We start from the raw sequence: 18056 nt of genomic DNA on the forward strand, positions 1-18056 counted from the left end.
CTGTCGACAACGTCTGCAAATTAGGGGGCTACGACCAGCGGGATTACTACTCCGCCTCGAACCTTGGAGCGCTAAGAGGCCCTCCGTAAGTCTATTTAACTGTTCCTGCTGTAGCTTCAACATCTCCCTCATTTCAGTCAACTCCGACCGCATGGGGGAGGCTGCTGTGGTCTGGGGACATTGGACCCCATATTGCAACCCAAAAACCGAAGGGAATGAATAACTCCGGCCTCTAGCTCCTCCCGAGGAACCCTCCCGTTCCCACCTAATGGCTTCGGCTGTAACCTCCAACAGGGTAGCTGTTAAATAACGACGCACAAACTGTTTCAACTCACGGCGCAAGGCACCGTCACTTACGTGCTCTACAAACTGGTCGCGAAGCAGCTCTTCAGCATTGGGCATGTCAGTGGGGGCTTGCTGTTTAACGGCAGCCATTAAACTCATCAGGGCTAGGGAAAACTCTTGCAATGTTTCCCCCTCCTGCTGGTGCCGAGAAAAAAACGCTTTCTGCAGGGCTACGTATGAGTCAACACAGCCATAACGTTAACGCTGCAATCACCCGGGCAGGATCCTCCCTCTCCTCTCTAGGGCGAAACCCAATTTCTTCCCTGGCTTCTCCCTCAAGATGATCAAAAAGGAACAAAGCCTGTTCCAAATCAGTGAGCCGCCGGGACCGCGTGCAAGCCTGCACCTCTACCAGCCACTCGGCCAAACTAATCCCTGTCCGCCCCCTAAAGGAAGTTGAAGCTGCAGAAGAGTGGCCACTAGGACCAGAAATCACCATTTGCTCTTGTTTTAACCTCTTATTTTCTGCTTTCAGTTGTAGAATTACCTTCTTTAACTCCTGTAGCTCTTTCTCCTCCATGATAACCTCTTACCTTGCCCACTAAAATAAAAAAAAACCAGCCCCAACCAGCTAAAATAAAATAATTCACCCCCGGCAGTGAGCATTCATACCAACGTGAGAACCCAGCACCACCACACGCGACCGCCACCTCCGAGGCCACACTCCACACCTCCTGCCTCAGCCTGCACAAAGAAAACAATATTAAAAACTGTATAAAATCTGTACAATAGGAATTAGCTGTTCTTCCTCCTGGACTCCAGCCACGAGCCAGGGGAACTTCCTCCAACCAGCTAATTTAAAACGAAGTAAAGGAAGCAAAACAAAACAGCGGCGCCTCCGGCCGGACAACAGAACAATCTGAAAGGACAAGGAAGAGGTAGAAATTACCAAACTAACAAATGGCCAAGTGTGGAGACGGCGCAGCACACACCTGCCGGTCCTCCTACTGATGACGCCTGAGCAGAAGGGAACTCCCTGCCCGGCAGCAACGGGGATTCACTCTGTCCCTGCTTTTACAAAGAGCTGATGTTAAGATTGTTTGACTCACAGGTTATCTACCTGCCGAAGGTACGTACCGTTTACCAATGCTCCGTCTACCAAAGGCGAGCGATGATGTCACAGCCAACACTGATACAAATGCCCAAGCTGCAGAGTGCACAACACAGTCTGAGACACAGTAGCCCTAGTGCTAAACAGAGTAGCCATCCATGTACATACCACAGTTGGAGCAGAGCCGATAACACCAAAAACGCAGCCTGAGGACAGGGGCTGGCAACACCAATACTGAGACCAGCTGTTTCCTGAACTTACTTCCTCGCCGGAGGAGCTCCCCATTTATAGCAGCAGCGCCCTCCTACGTACAGAGGGCGTACTGCTCTAGACCAATAAAATTGGAGCAGGTATTTCATACTTCTACATTAGCATTTTATCTTGAAATCTATCCCGGCCCTTCGTTAATTCATTTAGAAAAATGACAAACGTAAGAATGTTAAATGACAACTTTTGGAGAGAGGAACAAAAAACATTACGACAAATATTTTGTCAAAAAAAAAAAAACCATCAGTGGAAGTTGTGAATGAGAGTCAGGTGGGTTTTATTCTGCTCCAGCAGGTGGCGCTAATGCACCATTTCGCTGGTCATCGACCAACGGAAGAAGCAGAAACCGAAAGCTGCTGCTAACAGAGCTAGCTTATTGTTCTGGTGTGTGAGGAGAAAATTTGAGGCTCTGCAGTAAAAATGTCTTCACTTCAGTCTCTGGGAGAGTTGATCAGCTAAAGCGACTAACTGCTGCTGCTGCAGAAATCTTCTCACCAGGCTGTGGAAACTTTCTTCTCCTCCTCAACAACTTGGTGGAGTTCTTTCCAGAACCAGAGAAGATATTCTGCGGTCTTCGTGACAATCGGAGCTCCAGAATCAGGTTGTGGGTGAGAAAAGCTTTTCTCTAGACTTCCTGCCCTCTGGATCTGCTGCTGTTCCTTTGGCCAGAACCAAAGCGTTGGATCTTTAATCTCCTGCGTTGTTCTGAAGCAGCATCTTAATCAGCTCTCCTGCTTTGTTTCTATTGCAGCTGTTAGCTAAACACGGCTAAAGAAAACCTGCTACCACTTCAGGATCATCCATCAGCTGGGACTGATTCATCGTGTGTTCTTCACCACCTGGACCTGGACAGCATGGACACAGGTACTGGTGGATGAATGAATATATTGTCAGTCTATTGTAACCCTGGCGTCAGATTAAGTTACCACTTATTCAAAAAATAATAATAAATAGGCCAGACTCTAGGTCCAACAGGATTACCTTACAAATTACCAGTGAGTGGGAAATGGAATAGCTGGATCCAAAGAATGAGCAAAAGAACACAGTTGCACCAGATTTGTAATTTTATATAGAAATATGAAAATAGAACAAAAAATACTGCAGCTGCAATAAACATATAATTAAACAATTAGGCCTTTCCCCCTATATCAGTAAACCTAGTCAGGTTGAGCTCAAAGTCAGTCTTCTATTTGGTCGTAGTCTAGTCAAAAAGAAAGTCTCCTCGGTCTTGTAAAACTCAGGTTCAGTGGTCTGAGTGGTTACCACTGGAATGTTGGCTCAGTATAGAAGAATGATGTTCTCCTGATCGGGATTCAGTTCAGTTCGGGCACAGGCTCGCCATCTCCATCCGGAGAGAATCCAGGACTCCAATCCACTTCAGTCCCGTACCGAGCATAAAAACCTAGCCTGCACAACAATAATGCAATTATTGTTTACAGCTAAATAAAATTCTCATCTCTTATTCTCACAGCTATAGCTTTTACAGTCTTTTCTTTCTTCATCCTTCACATTACCATAGTAACCATTTACATGCATGTACATTTCTTTTCTCAAAATACATTTTGGCAATACATGAAACATGTTTTTAACTCACGTAACTAATAGTTTGAATCTTTTTTTTCCAGTTTTTAACCAGTTTTTTTTAACAAGGCTTATGATTAGCATGTAACCATAGAGTAATACAAAAATTACACAATAACAATATGATAATCAACAAAACTGACGTTTAAGATCCACAATATTCACATTCATTCTGAAAAATAAAACAAAAATAATTATTTGTTCCCTTCTGTTAGCAGAATTACCATTAACATCCATTAAAATGAACTCATGTGGCTGGCCAAAGTGAGTTAGCTTTAGTTAGCAGGTTGCTAGCAGAGCTTAGCAAGCACATGGCGTTAACTCACCAAGATGAGGTATTAGCGTGCTTGAAGCGCCAGCACAGCCACCTGGTCTCTCTAGCGTGGGCTCCACGCAACCCACTATAACACATAACCTAAATTAGCCGTCTAGAAAACTCAAATACTCTTAAACTTCTGTTCTGTATAGCGACTCACCCAATAAAAGGTATATACGGCTCGACTCAATCCCCTAAAATATGGTTCAGTGCGGCTCCTCTGCAATCTTCCTCCAGCTCTCCAAAGAGCAAAAAACGGCGCCTGAGTCGCTCACCTTGTAGGAAGGCGGGACTAACGCCACTCTCAACAAATGAGAGGGCAAGTTTAACTCGACGGGAGCGCCAACCGGAATCAGGAACAAACTAAGGAATTACACTTCTGTCTTTTCAAACTAAAAATATTTTCCAAAATGAAAGCATGGAAAATAGCTGATACAAAAAATAAACTAAAATGAAGGTGTTTTATCTACTGGGTTACATTATGGTGGGACATTACAGTGAAATTATGAGAATGAGGTTCAATCTTTAAAATAATGATCTGTATATGTTTAGCACTACTGGGGTTCTAAAACCCCCCAAAGTGTTTTACATCACAGTCATTCACTCGTTCACAGACTGTTGTAGAACCTTGAAGTTTTAGAGTGAATAGTAGGGCTGGGTGATATGGCAAAAATAGAATATCACGATTTTTCCAATATTTCATCATGATTTTTTATCCATGAATAGCATAACTTCAATTGCGTATTAAAGAAGAGAAACATTGAATAAATAAACATTTATTCATATTAGGGATAATCAGCACAGTGCTAACACACTTATATTTTAAACTCACACCAGAGATGATATAAGCCCTGAGAGAAACAATTACAAAAATCAGTTTTTCTCGTTTTTCAAGTAACTTAACATAAATTAAAATCGTAAACATATTTAAAGTGCAAACATGTCAATTGCAAACGTATTGTGCAAACATTAACTTGTTCAAAATACTATGTAGCTCCCAGTTGCTCATGTAGTGGATAGTTAAGCTCAAATACGGCTCTGATGTGCGGCTGGACCAGAGATCGCTTGTGGTAGCAAAAAACTGCGCATTCTGAATATTTCCTATAACTCTCACTTTGCATTCAGCGTACATGCGTGGAATGGCAGTTAGGGCTGCTCAATTAATCGAATTTTAATCACGATTACGATCTGAGTTTTGAACGATTATAAAAAACAAAACAAGCCGATTATTTGCTCCTCCCGCTTGCGCTGCCCTGAGTTGCAAATGAAGCGCACCTCCACGGTGTTGCCAACTTAGCGACTTTGACGCTATTTCTAGCAGCTTTTCAGACCCCCTTCTTGACTTTTTAATCCTAAAAGTACCTAGCGAACACCTCAGAAACATCTCTGGTAACCCTTAGCTACTTTCTGGATAACTGTCGTCGACATTTCCTGCAGGTTAGCTAAACACTCCGCCTGCGCTCCGGACCGTTCTTCACAACATTAGGAAAGGGAATGATGCAGTGATGTGTCAGTCGCTAAAGAAACGGCTCTCGGAGCCGGCTCCTTGTTGGAATAACCAGAGTGAGTGACACACACACCGTACCTGCGGACTCCTGAGCAGCTAAAAGCGGCTAAATGTGCGCGTGTGGCGTGCTAAACACACTTGCAGCTTGCCACTGATTGCTGTGAGACCGGGGTGGGGGGTGGGGGGTGCAGCTGTGGTTGGGACAATTATTACATTAACTGATGGGCCTGTAAATAAATAGTTTATAAATAAGGTAGAAATAACTTCCTTACGCTGATAAATAATAACTAATCTCTCTGAGAACACGGTGCTAGTGCACTCTCCTACAGCACCTTGACACGACTAAATAAATGTTATGCAACATTTTGTGAACATCAATTTATTTGCATTTATTTGTTATAAATGCCACTGTATGATTCTTGCTGTCAGTATTTGCAAGATATTGGTATTTGGGTCTGTACTGGTTATACTTAAATGAGTTAAACCAAGGTCTATAGCCCTTGGGTCATAGACTATGAGCTATAAGTATATTGGTCTTTTTATACTGGGAATCAGGAGTTATTTTTAGTGATCATCTTGTTTCTTATTTTTGTCCTGATTGTGCCCTGAGCAATTTTATGACTGAATAAAAACAAATAAAATCAACATAAATTGAAAAATCGTCCTAAATAATCGTGATCTCAATTTCAGTCACCATAATCGTGATTATTGTTTTTGCCATAATCGAGCAGCCCTAATGGCAGTGTTCAAAAAATACTTGCAGCTGGAAAACTCGTAGCGCGGATCCAATGTTTTTATCATGTTCTTAAATCCCACTCCTACTGTTCGCACGGGACACAAATCTTTAACCAAGTGGTACGTCACTGCATCTGTCATGCTGTTCCATCGTCTGCTGTCTCTGTCGTAAGGAGTGAGTTTTGTGAGTGTTTCTGTTAGCGTTTGCTGCCTGGAAGAAGCACTAGCCGCTGCCGCAGCAGCCGCAGTCTTTTTAGCTTTAGCTGCCAGCTGGCTCTCATTGTATTGTTTGGGATGCCTTCTTTTCAAGTGATTAAACAAGTTTGTGGTGTTGCCATCACTTGCCTTGACGCTCTCCTTGCAAACTTTGCGAATGACGTTCCGCTGCTCTTTGTCATCTGGTGAAAAACCAAACCAGTTCCATATAATAGGGATGGGTACCTTTGACATTTGAATCGATCCGGTACTAATTCCCGGTACCTACGAATCGATACCGGTACTTAACGGTACCAATTTTCGATACTTTTGAGTGTTTCATATTTTGATTCTCTTTTATAATTAAATATATATATTTTCTCAATATATAACAATATTTGATAAATATCACGATAAATAACATACAACTGTTTGTATTTTAACATCGTCCTTGTAGTTTTATAAGTTGATAATTAAACTGAAGCAAACATCTTTACTGTGAACTAAATTTACTGTGTATCTTCATTCCTTTGGCCATCCTTTTTCATTTGATTTTTCCCACTGGGAAGTTAGAATTTCCGAGGAGAAAGCGAACGCACCATTAGCTGATAACAATGGTGGCAATGGAAGCTAACGTGTCTTTAACAGTTTATTTAACTGCTGGAGCAGATTAAAACGATGATGCCTCACACTTAGATTGTTGTCGCTGGTTTCATCTTCACCCAATCACCCGTCGCATTTAGTAAAGTGAAGCCAAACTTTAGAGCGCGTTCATGTTCATCTAGTCGGAAATTCGGAGTTCCCAGGAGAAAGCGAACCCACCATTAGCGAAACGGAAGCTAACAAATCAAGCTAACGTTATCTTAAACATTTTATTTACCTACCAGAGCAGATTAAGATGAGGATGTCTCACTTAGATCGTTGTCGCTGGTTTCATCATCACCCAGTTACCCATCACATTTAGTGAAGTGGACCCAAGCTTTAGCGTGCGTTCTTTCTACCATGCTTGCTCTGTTTACAACTCGCTCACAGGGACCGACGACATAACGCTCTTGCACATGCGCAGCTTTCTTGGCAAGTTCTCGTTATGAAGGACGGGTACTGAAACGAGGCACCGTTTGAAATGACGTGAATCGGTGCTCGGTCGGTACTATAGAAAAGGCGTTCCTCTTCGGAACGAAAACCTCGTTGTCGCTCTCAGCCGCGGCCGAAGCCATGTTTGTTCACACACAGGTGAAAACAAGCGGGGGCACTAATATATTACTATGACTCACTCTGATTGGTTAAGGGTCAAACAAAGGCGTGTCATTCGCTTGAGGTAAGTTCCCTTTTCATTCAGAGGCAGAATTTCAACAGCAGAGCTGTGAATCGTGATAAAAAGGTCTCTCAAAAATGACAGACCGTCAGATGTGTAGATCGTAAAACGGTCTAAAATCGTCATATCGCCCAGCCCTAGTGAATAGATCTCTCCAATGAATGATTTGTGAAGCCAAGTATAGTGGTCACGTGACTTGTTTTTATCCAAATAGTTTTTTGTTTTGTTTGTTTTAACAATCACGCCCCTCCACCGCACGGCCCAAACTTTCCGCACCGCGCACCTAGGACATTTTCTAACCACGCGGACGGTCGGACGTGGAAAAACATGGCGTACTGGCAAGAACTAGTATGGCAGAGGTTCGTAAATACAGACATTTGTATGATTCAGCTCTCAAAGATCACAGTGATCAACATGTTAATAATTCTTGGAGAGAAATAGCTCGCACTGTCGGAAAAGACGAGCACGCAGTTAAAAAATGCTGGAATGCCATGTTGTAAACAACAGTAATTTTTACTTCTATGGTGTAGTGTTGGATGCATGCCGTAGAGCTCCACGCTGCCCCCTACAGTTTGGGAGAATATTGGCTCACCACAGAGACAAGGTGCATGAACCATAAATGCTGCAAGTTGTGAAGCGCGTTCCATCCGCGAGCCGCATCACCAAGCGGAAAGTAAATGTGTCAAGCATAAACCAAGCTTTAAAGTCCCAAAGTCATCGTCACACACTGTTGAAGTTACGTCCTGCATTTGACCCGTCCCCATGGGGAGCGGTGAGATTAAGCTGTGGGTAGGGATGGGTACCTTTGACATTGGAATCGATTCGATACTAGTTCCCGGTACCTTGGCAGTGTTTCCCCTAGGAATTTGTCCAGCTGTGGCGGGGGGGGATTATGACAAGTCTCTAAATAAAGTAAAATTTTCCAGTGCAGAGTGGAGACAACCCATAAAAGCACTGATTTGATCTCATTTCAGAGAAAAATAGAACAGGTCAGATGCACCTAATAAATAAAATTACTAACAAACTCAGGAATCTGTTGCTTCACTGTTCTGGTGCTGAGAATATCACTAATGCGGATCAAAGGAGATACACAGATGAATGCACCTCTTATTTATTATTTGGAAATTATTGGGCGTGGTTTACATCAATACATTATTTTAAATCTGAAATTGATATGGATTGAGATTTTTTCTATTGATACACAGAATTTACAGAATCATTTTAAATGTTAATAGGGGAAGACTGCAGGAGGGAGCGGTAAAATACAGGGGGTCCCCAGCAAAAACAAGAAACTTTACGAGTCTGATGAAACCCGCTGGTTTTCCATCAGGCAGTCACGGGGCAGCTCCAACGACCCAGTGGCTGTGCTGGGTCAATGTTATCGAGCTCAGTCCGGCTCGGCCGTGAACGAGCCGAGGCGACGTCGTGCTCTACTTAAGAAGAGGTGTTATTTTCCCTCTTCAGAAGAAGCGTCCAACGTGTTTTTTAGCGCTTTCTCCGAGACATGTCACGTCGCTAAGTTGTTAGCGTCGCGTGCTAACAGGTCAATAGTGCAGCGTAGCCTGCTGGAGGTTTTAAGGGTTCAGATGAAAACACCCGACCTCTCAGGCTGCTCACACATCGATCTTAAGTTGTCGCTGTTGCGCTCACGCAGTAATACAGTATTAGATGCGGTTAAAGTCAGTCATGAAAAAATAAATAAATTTTACATGAATAAGTGATTAGGGCTGAAACGATTCCTCGAGTACCTCGAATAATTCGAGTACAAAAAATCATCGAGTCAAATTCTCTGCCTCGAGGATTCGTTTAATTCATATTTAATTAATTCGTGGCTTTGCAGTCGCCCGTGGTCATGTTTCACCCGGACTGAAATAAGTGACGCACATGCCCACTGGACTGCACACGCGAGTAGCGAATATAACTTAACTTTCTCTTAAGCCATGGCGGACAACGTGGACCCCGGTGGAGTGCGAAAAAGACAGAAAATGTCAAGATGTGGGACCATTTTTCACGTCGTTAGGCGGAAAACGTAGTCCAGTGTAAATACTGTAAAATGGATTTAGCCTACCACAACAACACATCCTCCGTGCTGCAGCACATGTAAATGTCACTTCTGCAAGCGGACTCGGAGCCTCTACAAGATAGTGCATTTTAGCCTGTATTTCTATATATTCTGCGGACACTGTGCGACTTTTTCGTTTGTAGCACTCAGTTTCAGCTCACACCGTACGTCTGGTAGCAACACGTCGGACTTAAAATGTGCTAAAAAATAGCATTTTTACACAAAACGTCGGACTTTTTATTGTGTTATTGATGTTTGTTGTCCCTCGGGATTGCTGCAGGAGGACACGGGTATTTATGAGAGGAAAACGAAAGAAAGTAAATAAATGTTTTGTGATCAGTATAATTTGACATAACCACAGCAAACATGCTTTCTCGACAATCCTTGTTATTGTGTGAGAAAAAAAGTGTTGAAATTAAAACGGACGTGTGTTAATAGGGAAACAGCCGGCGAGCTGTTTGCGCATGCACCGTGAGCGGTTCTGGTTCTGTTTGGGCCGCAGCCGCTCGCAGCGCTACTTCAACAGTTATCCTCCTAGTTTCTGTCTGGCTTGCAGGCTAGCAAATTCTCGCACGAGGGGAAAATCGGCTCAGGTTGTGTACTTATTTTTTGCACAGCCATTTGTTTACTGTAAAGTAAAGTTGAAGTGCTGAAGTTTTGAAAACTAATTTTGAATAAAACTTGAAGAGTAACTGGCAATTGCTTGCTCATTTTAACAGGTCTTTCATAATTACAACATGCTATTTGATATAATGGTTTACAAATACAAAAGGGTAATTTATTAGAGTACTCGATTAATCGAAAAAAATATTCGATAGAGTACTCGATTACAAAAATATTCGATAGCTGCAGCCCTATAAGTGATGCTTAGCCTGGTGGGGGGAGGAGAACCTGGCCTAAAAAGCACTGGAGGAAACCCTGTCAAGATTGTCAACACTCCTTTATCTTAATGCTATTGAAACATGTAAACCAAAAAGCATCATATCCACTGCTACCTTTCTAATTTTAAACTCAGTAACTTATGCTGTAACTGCACCTTGCCCTGGCTGCTCCTCCTTGCTGCCCGCTGGCTGTGATCACAAGCGACAACATAGTAGTTCCCGCTGCTTCTTCGGGAAACAGCGCCAAAAAAAAAAAACTTGGCATCTTGTAGGCGTGGCGCTGGGATTTCAGCCATGGTGGGCCGCCACGGCTACGCCAATGTAAGGAAAACCCTGTTTTGTACCTCAGAGAAATCTCAACACCCACACTTTTAAACACTGTGTATGTGAACGGGTTATGCTCTATGAGACTGCATCACATAGAGCGCCCGCCCCTCCCTACACACAAAACTGCAGCCGGGAGCTCAGTCCGCCCGGCCCATCCACGCGCACGCACGCACGCACACACACACACACACACACACACACACACACACACACACAGTAACGGATCTCTCTGTGCTTGCTTCACTGTTGCTCACGTTTCTTCAGTGCTCCCTAGGTTTTCTTCAGCTCGCATCTTTTTCAGTTTAATATTTAAAGTTACTTTTTCGTAACGGACGTGGTGCATTTGACAAGACAGAGCTGAAAATGGCTTGTGCTGCGTCGGTCACTGCCTCCACTGCGGTCGTTTTTTTTTTTTTTTATTATTATTATTTTACCCCCCTCTCTCTCTCACACACACACCTCAATCAAAATTGTTTTGTTTAAGTGTGTGTGGGAAAAATGCCAACAACGTTAGGAAAAAAATCAGTTTAATCAAAATAAAATAAAATAGTTCTAGCATTTCATATTTCCTAGTTCCTACTGCATGAGTTCAGATGCATTAATTCATGCACTTAAATATTAATGTTCTGATTTTACTGAAAAACTTGTTCTGTATTAGTTCCTTTACTGTTGTGATCATCTCAATTCTGAGGCTGCTCTGTAAATATTTTTCTAATAAACAACACACATAGCAACTTCTGATCAATCCATATCAATTTCAGATTTAAAATAATGTATTGATGTAAACCACACCCACTAATTCCCAAATAATAAATAAGAGGTGCATTCATCTGTGTATCTCCTTTGATCTGCATTAGTGATATTTTCAGCACCAGAACAATGAAGCAAAGAAACAGATTCCTGAGTTTATGTTAGTAATTTTATTTATTAGATGCATCTGATCTGTTCTATTTTTCTCTGAAATGAGATCAAATCAGTGCTTCTATGGGTTGTCTCCTCTCTGCACTAGAAACATGTACTTTATTATAATGTTCACTGTAATGCATCTTGATGTTCTTAACCAGGGGTGGACCTTTAAACCGCCCGAGCGCCAATGGCGCTAAATTTTCTCGTCGGGCGGTAAAAACTTGACGACTTACCGCCCGGGTGGCGCCCAAACCTTCTTTGTCATTTACACACCGGCTTTCACCATCATGGCCGCGCCCTGTTCGCGCACGTGAAGCTGCCTCTAGTCACGTACTGCGCGTACTGCACATGCACTTGTACGTGCAGTACGTGCAGTTCGTGACTAGAGGTGTGCAGTACGTGCACGATTCGTGCACGTACTGCACACCTCTAGTCACGTGAACTATAAGTTCACTATAAAAGACGGAGCGGAACCACGCTAGAAACACACAAGCATACAGGAAGATGGCGACACCACACAGGCATGGGATTTCTTGATGAAACCTCCGGCAAAACGCTTTAAAACTGGTGAGGAGAGGCGAGACCGTTCGAAACGGTATGAAGCGGAGAAGCGTGTGCCGAGGTGGAATGATTCTTGGCGGTTTAAAGAAGACGGGAGGCGCAGAGGATGGCTCGAGTACAGCAAAGCGGAGGAGGTGATGTACTGCGTTGTATGCCGGAAGTATGCAACGACAAAATCGAGTTTTGTTGAGGGAACCAACAAATTCAAACTAGAATACGTGAAAGACCACGAAAAAACAGCGAGCCACATGAAGGCACCAAAAAAAAAGAAAAACACCTATTTGTTCCCCATCAGATCTGCACGAATCACGCAGGTGCTTCATGGTGCTGATCCAGAATATTTACCTCATTATTTATTTCTAGTGTTGTAATAATAACATAATAGCAGAGGCGGTTTTACCATTAGGCATAGGTAGGCAGCCGCCTGGGGCCCCCTTGTGTTGGGGGGCCCCCTAGCCCTGACCGCCGGCACCCCTCTGTTAGTGCCACAATATTCTTATTACCAACATGTGGCCGCAGACGGGATTGGACATGCTTCTCATTACCATAATTCCTGAACCGTTCAAGATATCATTAACATTTAACAATACGTGAAAGACCACGAAAAAACAGCGAGCCACATGAAGGCAGAAAAGACTGCTCTTGCTAATGCAGCAACGGTAGGAGAGTCGCCAGCTGCAAAGGCCCTCGTGGCGATGACTAAAGCACAGCAAGACAAACTGGAAAAGTTGTTTCGTACAGCTCACGCCATTGCAAAGAAAGGAAGGCCATACACCGACTTCAGTTGGATGTGCGAGTAAGTATTATTTTTTGCTTAACAAATTCTCAAAATACTGGGTTTGTTCTGTTAGTTTAACGATGTGTTCTTGTCCATTTCATTGTTTGATGGAGAAAAGAACCTGAAAACATGCACTGTCTGTAAGTCATCTTTGATTTATTTTTTAAAAATAAATTCTGTTCCATCTTCTTTTTTTTTCAGATTTTTATTAAAGATTTTCTTAAATGTTCCTTTAATTATTTTCACCTTTTCTTCATTATTCCATTTTTTTTATTTTCCCCACCTTTTCTTATTCCGTTTTTATTTTTATTTATTTATTTTTTTTACTGCCATCGTTCCAATGTGAGAGATATGTGCATTAGCACAGTAAAGACTGGCTGTCAAAATTGAATGTATGAAATGTAATTTGCTTTTTCTTTCAGTTTAGATGAGCAGAAGGGCATGGAGATAGGCGAAACGTACCGAACCAGAAAGCAGGCCAAAACATTCATTGGGTACATAGCCCAGGCAGAGAAGGAGAGTGTGCAAGAAGAATTTGCAGCTGGAAAGTTTCTTTCTCTGATGTCAGATGGCTGTGCTGACAGTGCAGTCATTGAAGAAGAAATCATCTATGGCCGACAAGCAGTTAAAGGACAAATCTGTGTCAAGTTCCTGGGTATCGAGGCAGTCGCAAAAGCTAATGCAGAAAACATCACGTCTGCCATAACAGCCGGTGTGTGTAAAGGTCTTGGTGTGGAGGAAGGCACCTGGAAGAAGAAACTGGTCGCTGTTTCAACAGACGGGGCTGCAGTCATGCTTGGAGTAAAGAGTGGCGTAGTGACAAGACTGACTGCAGACCTGCCCCATGTGCTGCCCATTCATTGTATGCCTCATAGACTTGAGCTGAGTTTTAAGGATGCTGCCTCGAAGAATCCATGCCACAAGAAGCAGGATGCTCTCCTTACTGGACTCTACACATTTTACCACTACAGTCCTCTCAACCGGGCAAACTTGAAGGCCTCATTCGAATCACTGGGAAAGAAACCCCTGATGCCCACAAGAGCGACAGGCACCCGCTGGGTATCACACCTGTTGGCGGCCTTGGACCACTTCTTGCGAGGGTACTCTACCATCGTTCAACATCTGGAACAGGTATATCCTTATGTGCACTGTTCAAATGGCATTATTTTAAAAATGATTTCTCAACAATGCTTGCAGCACAGAAAACTAAATGTCAGTTTGAATGCACTTAAAAAATGCACTTGATAAAGTAGGTCAAATCTCAAAAAAGAAATGAGCAGCAAGCAAAACTGTATTTTATTAAATGTGCACATTAAAGCTTGCAATCTGCTCTATTTATGCAAGGTATAAAATAAATAATGTCTTCATGTTGCTGTTTTTCAGATACAGTCCCCAGATTCCACCGGAGTACGCAGTGACCAGCAGGCCAAGGCCCGGAACTTCTATCGTGCTGCAACATCCCTGGACGTGATAAAGTATGCATGGTTCTTGTTTGATGTCCTGGCTCATCTTTCCAACTTGTCACGCAAGATGCAGAAGACCAACGTGACGATGGCTGCATTGCATGAAGCCCTACAGTCAACCAAGACTGTGCTGCTGACTTATAAGAGAAAGTAAGCCTTCATTTTAAAATAAAACATATTTGGCCTTACAGTTTGACATCTATTAAATGTTCATTAACTTTGTGAACATTTATATAATCATTTTGTAACAAACATAAATTTCAGCAGTCTGTGTTTAGAACTTCTACTGCACTGGTGGAGTCTCCTTCAACAGTATCTGAAATAGACAATGTTAAAAAGTAGTATTCTAAACATATTAATTCAAATTTATAGCAGTCTATATTGTGTTAAACCAACCAATACTTTTACTTTCTCTTTGTAGGCCTGGCCCCATGCTACAGTCGTTCGGGAACAAGATGACCTTTGAGGGAAGGGAACTCTCGGGCGACGGTCGATCATTTCAGTCATCACACCCGAATCTCATTGATGACCTGGTTGCCAACATGGAGAACCGATTTGGGCATGTGAAAGGAGGGTTACTTCATGCCACAAACATTGCAGATTTTGGGTTCTGGCCTGACAAAGTAAACATGACGGGTTGGTTTTTTTGTTTCAATTTATGAACTGCCTCATTTTACTTTGATATGGTGACAGCACATTTTTTTTAAATGAAGAGGTAATGCTAGGACACCCCTTGGTTTTTAAAGAGTAAGGTTTTTTGATTAAATTTTTGTTATTTATTTTTTTCAGACTTTGGAGACGCAGCTGTTGACATCCTGGTAGGGCACTTCAAGCCTGTCCTGGAAGATGCAGGTGTGCAGGTGGACAAAGTTGCAGACGAGTGGACAACACTCCGATCCAAGGTGTATCAGCAGCCCGACTGGCTGGAGTTCATCAAGAAGGTGACATGGTGCGAACTGAACAGAAGGTACTTTGATGAGTGCCCAAACATTCTTCAGCTTGTGGACCTGCTGCTGACCCTGCCTGCATCTACTGCTGAATGTGAAAGAGGTTTCAACCACATGAAAATGATAAAGAGTGACTGGCGGTCCAGCCTGTCAGGGAAGAGTGTGGGTGAGCTCATGTCGGTGCGGTTACTGTCGGCAGACATTAAAAACTTCGACCCAAAGCCAGCTATAAACATATGGTATCATGATGTCCAACGGCGAAGGCGTCTTGATTTCATGGATGGCAAGACTTCCACTGCTGCTGAGATGGACGACGCAGAGCCAGAGGAAGATTTCATGTGCGTGGGTCAGGGTCGCTTGCTCTCCATGATGAGCAAGAAATATGACGATGAGCTTGACAAGGACTTTGAGGTGGAGTAACACTAGTCCACCACTAGCCAAATGTTCAGCCTGCATCACAATAGTGCCAGAGACTGACACAGTGCTGGTTGAAAAGTTTATGTGTGTGAATGTGTAGAAAATAAAGGTTTGTTACATTTAAAACGCTTCAGTTGTTATTTTGACTCGTTTTGGCAGTTGACCTGTGGGGCCGGTAGATTCTTGGTGGGGCCGGTAAATTTTCTGAGTTACCGGCCCGGCTGGCCGGTTGGTTTTGAAGTTAATGTCCACCCCTGTTAACAAATAAATTAAATCAAAGATATTGGTCAATAATGCCAAATATGTAAATTTGTGTTTCAGTCATTTTGATACTGGCTTAAAAATCCTTCATTAAGTCTACTAAGCAGGGGTGTAGAAGGTGCTTAATAGGGCCAGCCCAGTAATGATCTTGGACCTAAATAAAGGGGGCAGAAGGAGATGTTTTTCCACACGCCAAGAAAAATTAAATACCAACCCCCCCCCCCACCCCCCCCACCCCCCCCGCAAAGTGTGTCACTGAGAGTTTAAAACAAAAATTATTCTTGTGCAAATATTGGTGTATTCACCTTTAATACTAGTTATTAAAATGCAGCAGTTGCTGGATTGGTGCAGTTCAAGGTGGAGTGCGTCAAATAAAACAATAATAACATAAAAGTGAGATGTGTCATAACCCCCCCCCCCCACACACACACACACACACACACACACACACACACACACCACCACCACAGCTGGAAAAATTCCCAGGGGAAACGCTGAAAAATAATACAATGAGTAGAAAACAACAGGCTCCGCCCACTGCTCAGTCACTAAGTAACCCACTACTACTAATAATAATAATAACAACACTAAATCTCCCAAAATGCTAATTAGTAAGATTCCTTTGCTTTGTAGTGCTCTAGCCTGCTGAGAGCTTAAAAGTGAAAGATTGTTACTGACAGCAGCTACATCTAAGTGTTTATTCATTTTCCTTTTGACTGAATAGTTGCTGATTTTATCTTGGAGACGTTTCTCCTCACATCAGCTTCAGATCTAAAGCTTGGGGTGTGAGTAGGAGGCTTAGAAGTTCTGGTCAGAAACAAACACGCTGATTGTGATGGAAGTTTTTATTGTTCCTAAAGTAGAAATCTGTTTTTATCTAAATGAAGTTCATGTTCTTGTTCCTTTTTCCCACATCATGTAGCCAGTATCACTCATGGTGTAAATATAAAGGTATGGTGGTCTGTAACATCATGTGTCTGTGTTTCCTACAGATGTTCCACAGCTGGCGCTGGTTAAAGAAGAAGCTCCTGAAGAACAGAGTGCTGGTGTGGACCAGCAGGACCCAGAACACCTCCACATAAAGGAGGAACAGGAGGAGCTCTGGACCAGTCTGGAGGGAGAGCATCTCTGTTTGAAGGAGGAGACTGAAGCTGTCGGGTTTCCTGTTACTGCTGTTTCTATAAAGAGTGAGGATGATGAAGAGAAACCTCTGGTCTCACAGCTTCATCAGCAGCAAATAGAAGACAGAGATGTTCCAACCAGCAGCTCAGCTGACCAGATGGCAGCAGAAACTGGTGGAGGAGCAGGAACTAGCAGGAACCCAGATCTGAACCCTCATGAACAAACATCTGATTCTTCAGAGACTGAAGTTAGTGGAGATGATGATGATGATGATGATGATGGTGTGAATCGGGACTCTGAGCTGTCAGACTCTGGGTCTGAAACTGGAGATGAAGATGATGACTGGAATGAGAGCAGGTCTTCTGAGTCAGATGGTAAGTCTGTCAACAAGTTCTTCACAAGTGGTCTCTCCAGAGACACGTGAGGGAGACAAGTCATCCAGCAATAAGGTCTTCAGGCTGTTTGGTTCATAAGAAATGTGTTAGAGTGAAGCAACATGTAGACTCGTGCAGGAAAGTCCAGAAGAAACCTAAATCATTTAGTCATGATGAGTGTGGAGAAAGGTTTACTACAAATGTAAATAAACAAATCACATGAGAGTCCACACATAGCAGCTGCTGTTCCAGAGTATGGGCCAGCCTCATCCCACCCATACTCTGCTTCTGGCCGCTAACAAGATGGCGCCTGTGTTTGGAATAGCCACAGGTCCGTTTCCACATTCCCGCCTGGCCACGGGGCAGCGCTGTGTCTCCGTCCATGTTTCCTCGGGTCTGTTTATCCTGGTTCTTCAGTGGTTTCCCTTCCTGTTCCCTCCATGAGTGGACTTTACACACCGTGGATCTGACCTGCTAACTCCAGCTGTTTCTGCTTCTGGCAGGATCCTGGTGTAGGTACCCAGGAGTCCAGATGCTGCAGGATGAAGTGTAGAGCCATGCTGATGGTGTAACGTGATGGAAGTGGTTACTTTTACTGAATGATCAATAAGATGTGATATTCCATCTAATTATAAATGATCAATC

At 43.1% G+C, this 18056-nt stretch overlaps 2 protein-coding genes across 2 annotated transcripts in view; both read left to right on the plus strand.

Moving 5' to 3' along the window:
• Window positions 1-1991: 1991 nt before the first annotated feature.
• The window catches only part of LOC139066156 (gastrula zinc finger protein XlCGF57.1-like), a 31190-nt gene continuing 15125 nt past the window's right edge, over window positions 1992-18056 (plus strand). The window contains exons 1-3 of the mRNA XM_070548233.1: window positions 1992-2271; window positions 2415-2527; window positions 16908-17411. Of these exons, the coding sequence (XP_070404334.1) occupies window positions 2518-2527; window positions 16908-17411 (514 nt within the window). The 5' untranslated portion in view covers window positions 1992-2271; window positions 2415-2517. The remainder of the gene's footprint in view (window positions 2272-2414; window positions 2528-16907; window positions 17412-18056) is intronic.
• Window positions 6355-16081, plus strand: LOC139066159 (zinc finger protein 862-like). Its single transcript, XM_070548250.1, has 5 exons — window positions 6355-12967; window positions 13250-13958; window positions 14211-14440; window positions 14712-14926; window positions 15080-16081. The coding sequence occupies exons 1-5, from the start codon at window positions 12957-12959 to the stop codon at window positions 15655-15657; spliced, it is 1743 nt and encodes a 580-aa protein (XP_070404351.1). The 5' UTR covers window positions 6355-12956; the 3' UTR covers window positions 15658-16081.

The sequence above is a fragment of the Nothobranchius furzeri genome, chromosome 2, assembly GCF_043380555.1.
Source record: "Nothobranchius furzeri strain GRZ-AD chromosome 2, NfurGRZ-RIMD1, whole genome shotgun sequence".
In the NCBI taxonomy this organism is placed as follows: Eukaryota; Metazoa; Chordata; class Actinopteri; order Cyprinodontiformes; family Nothobranchiidae; genus Nothobranchius; species Nothobranchius furzeri.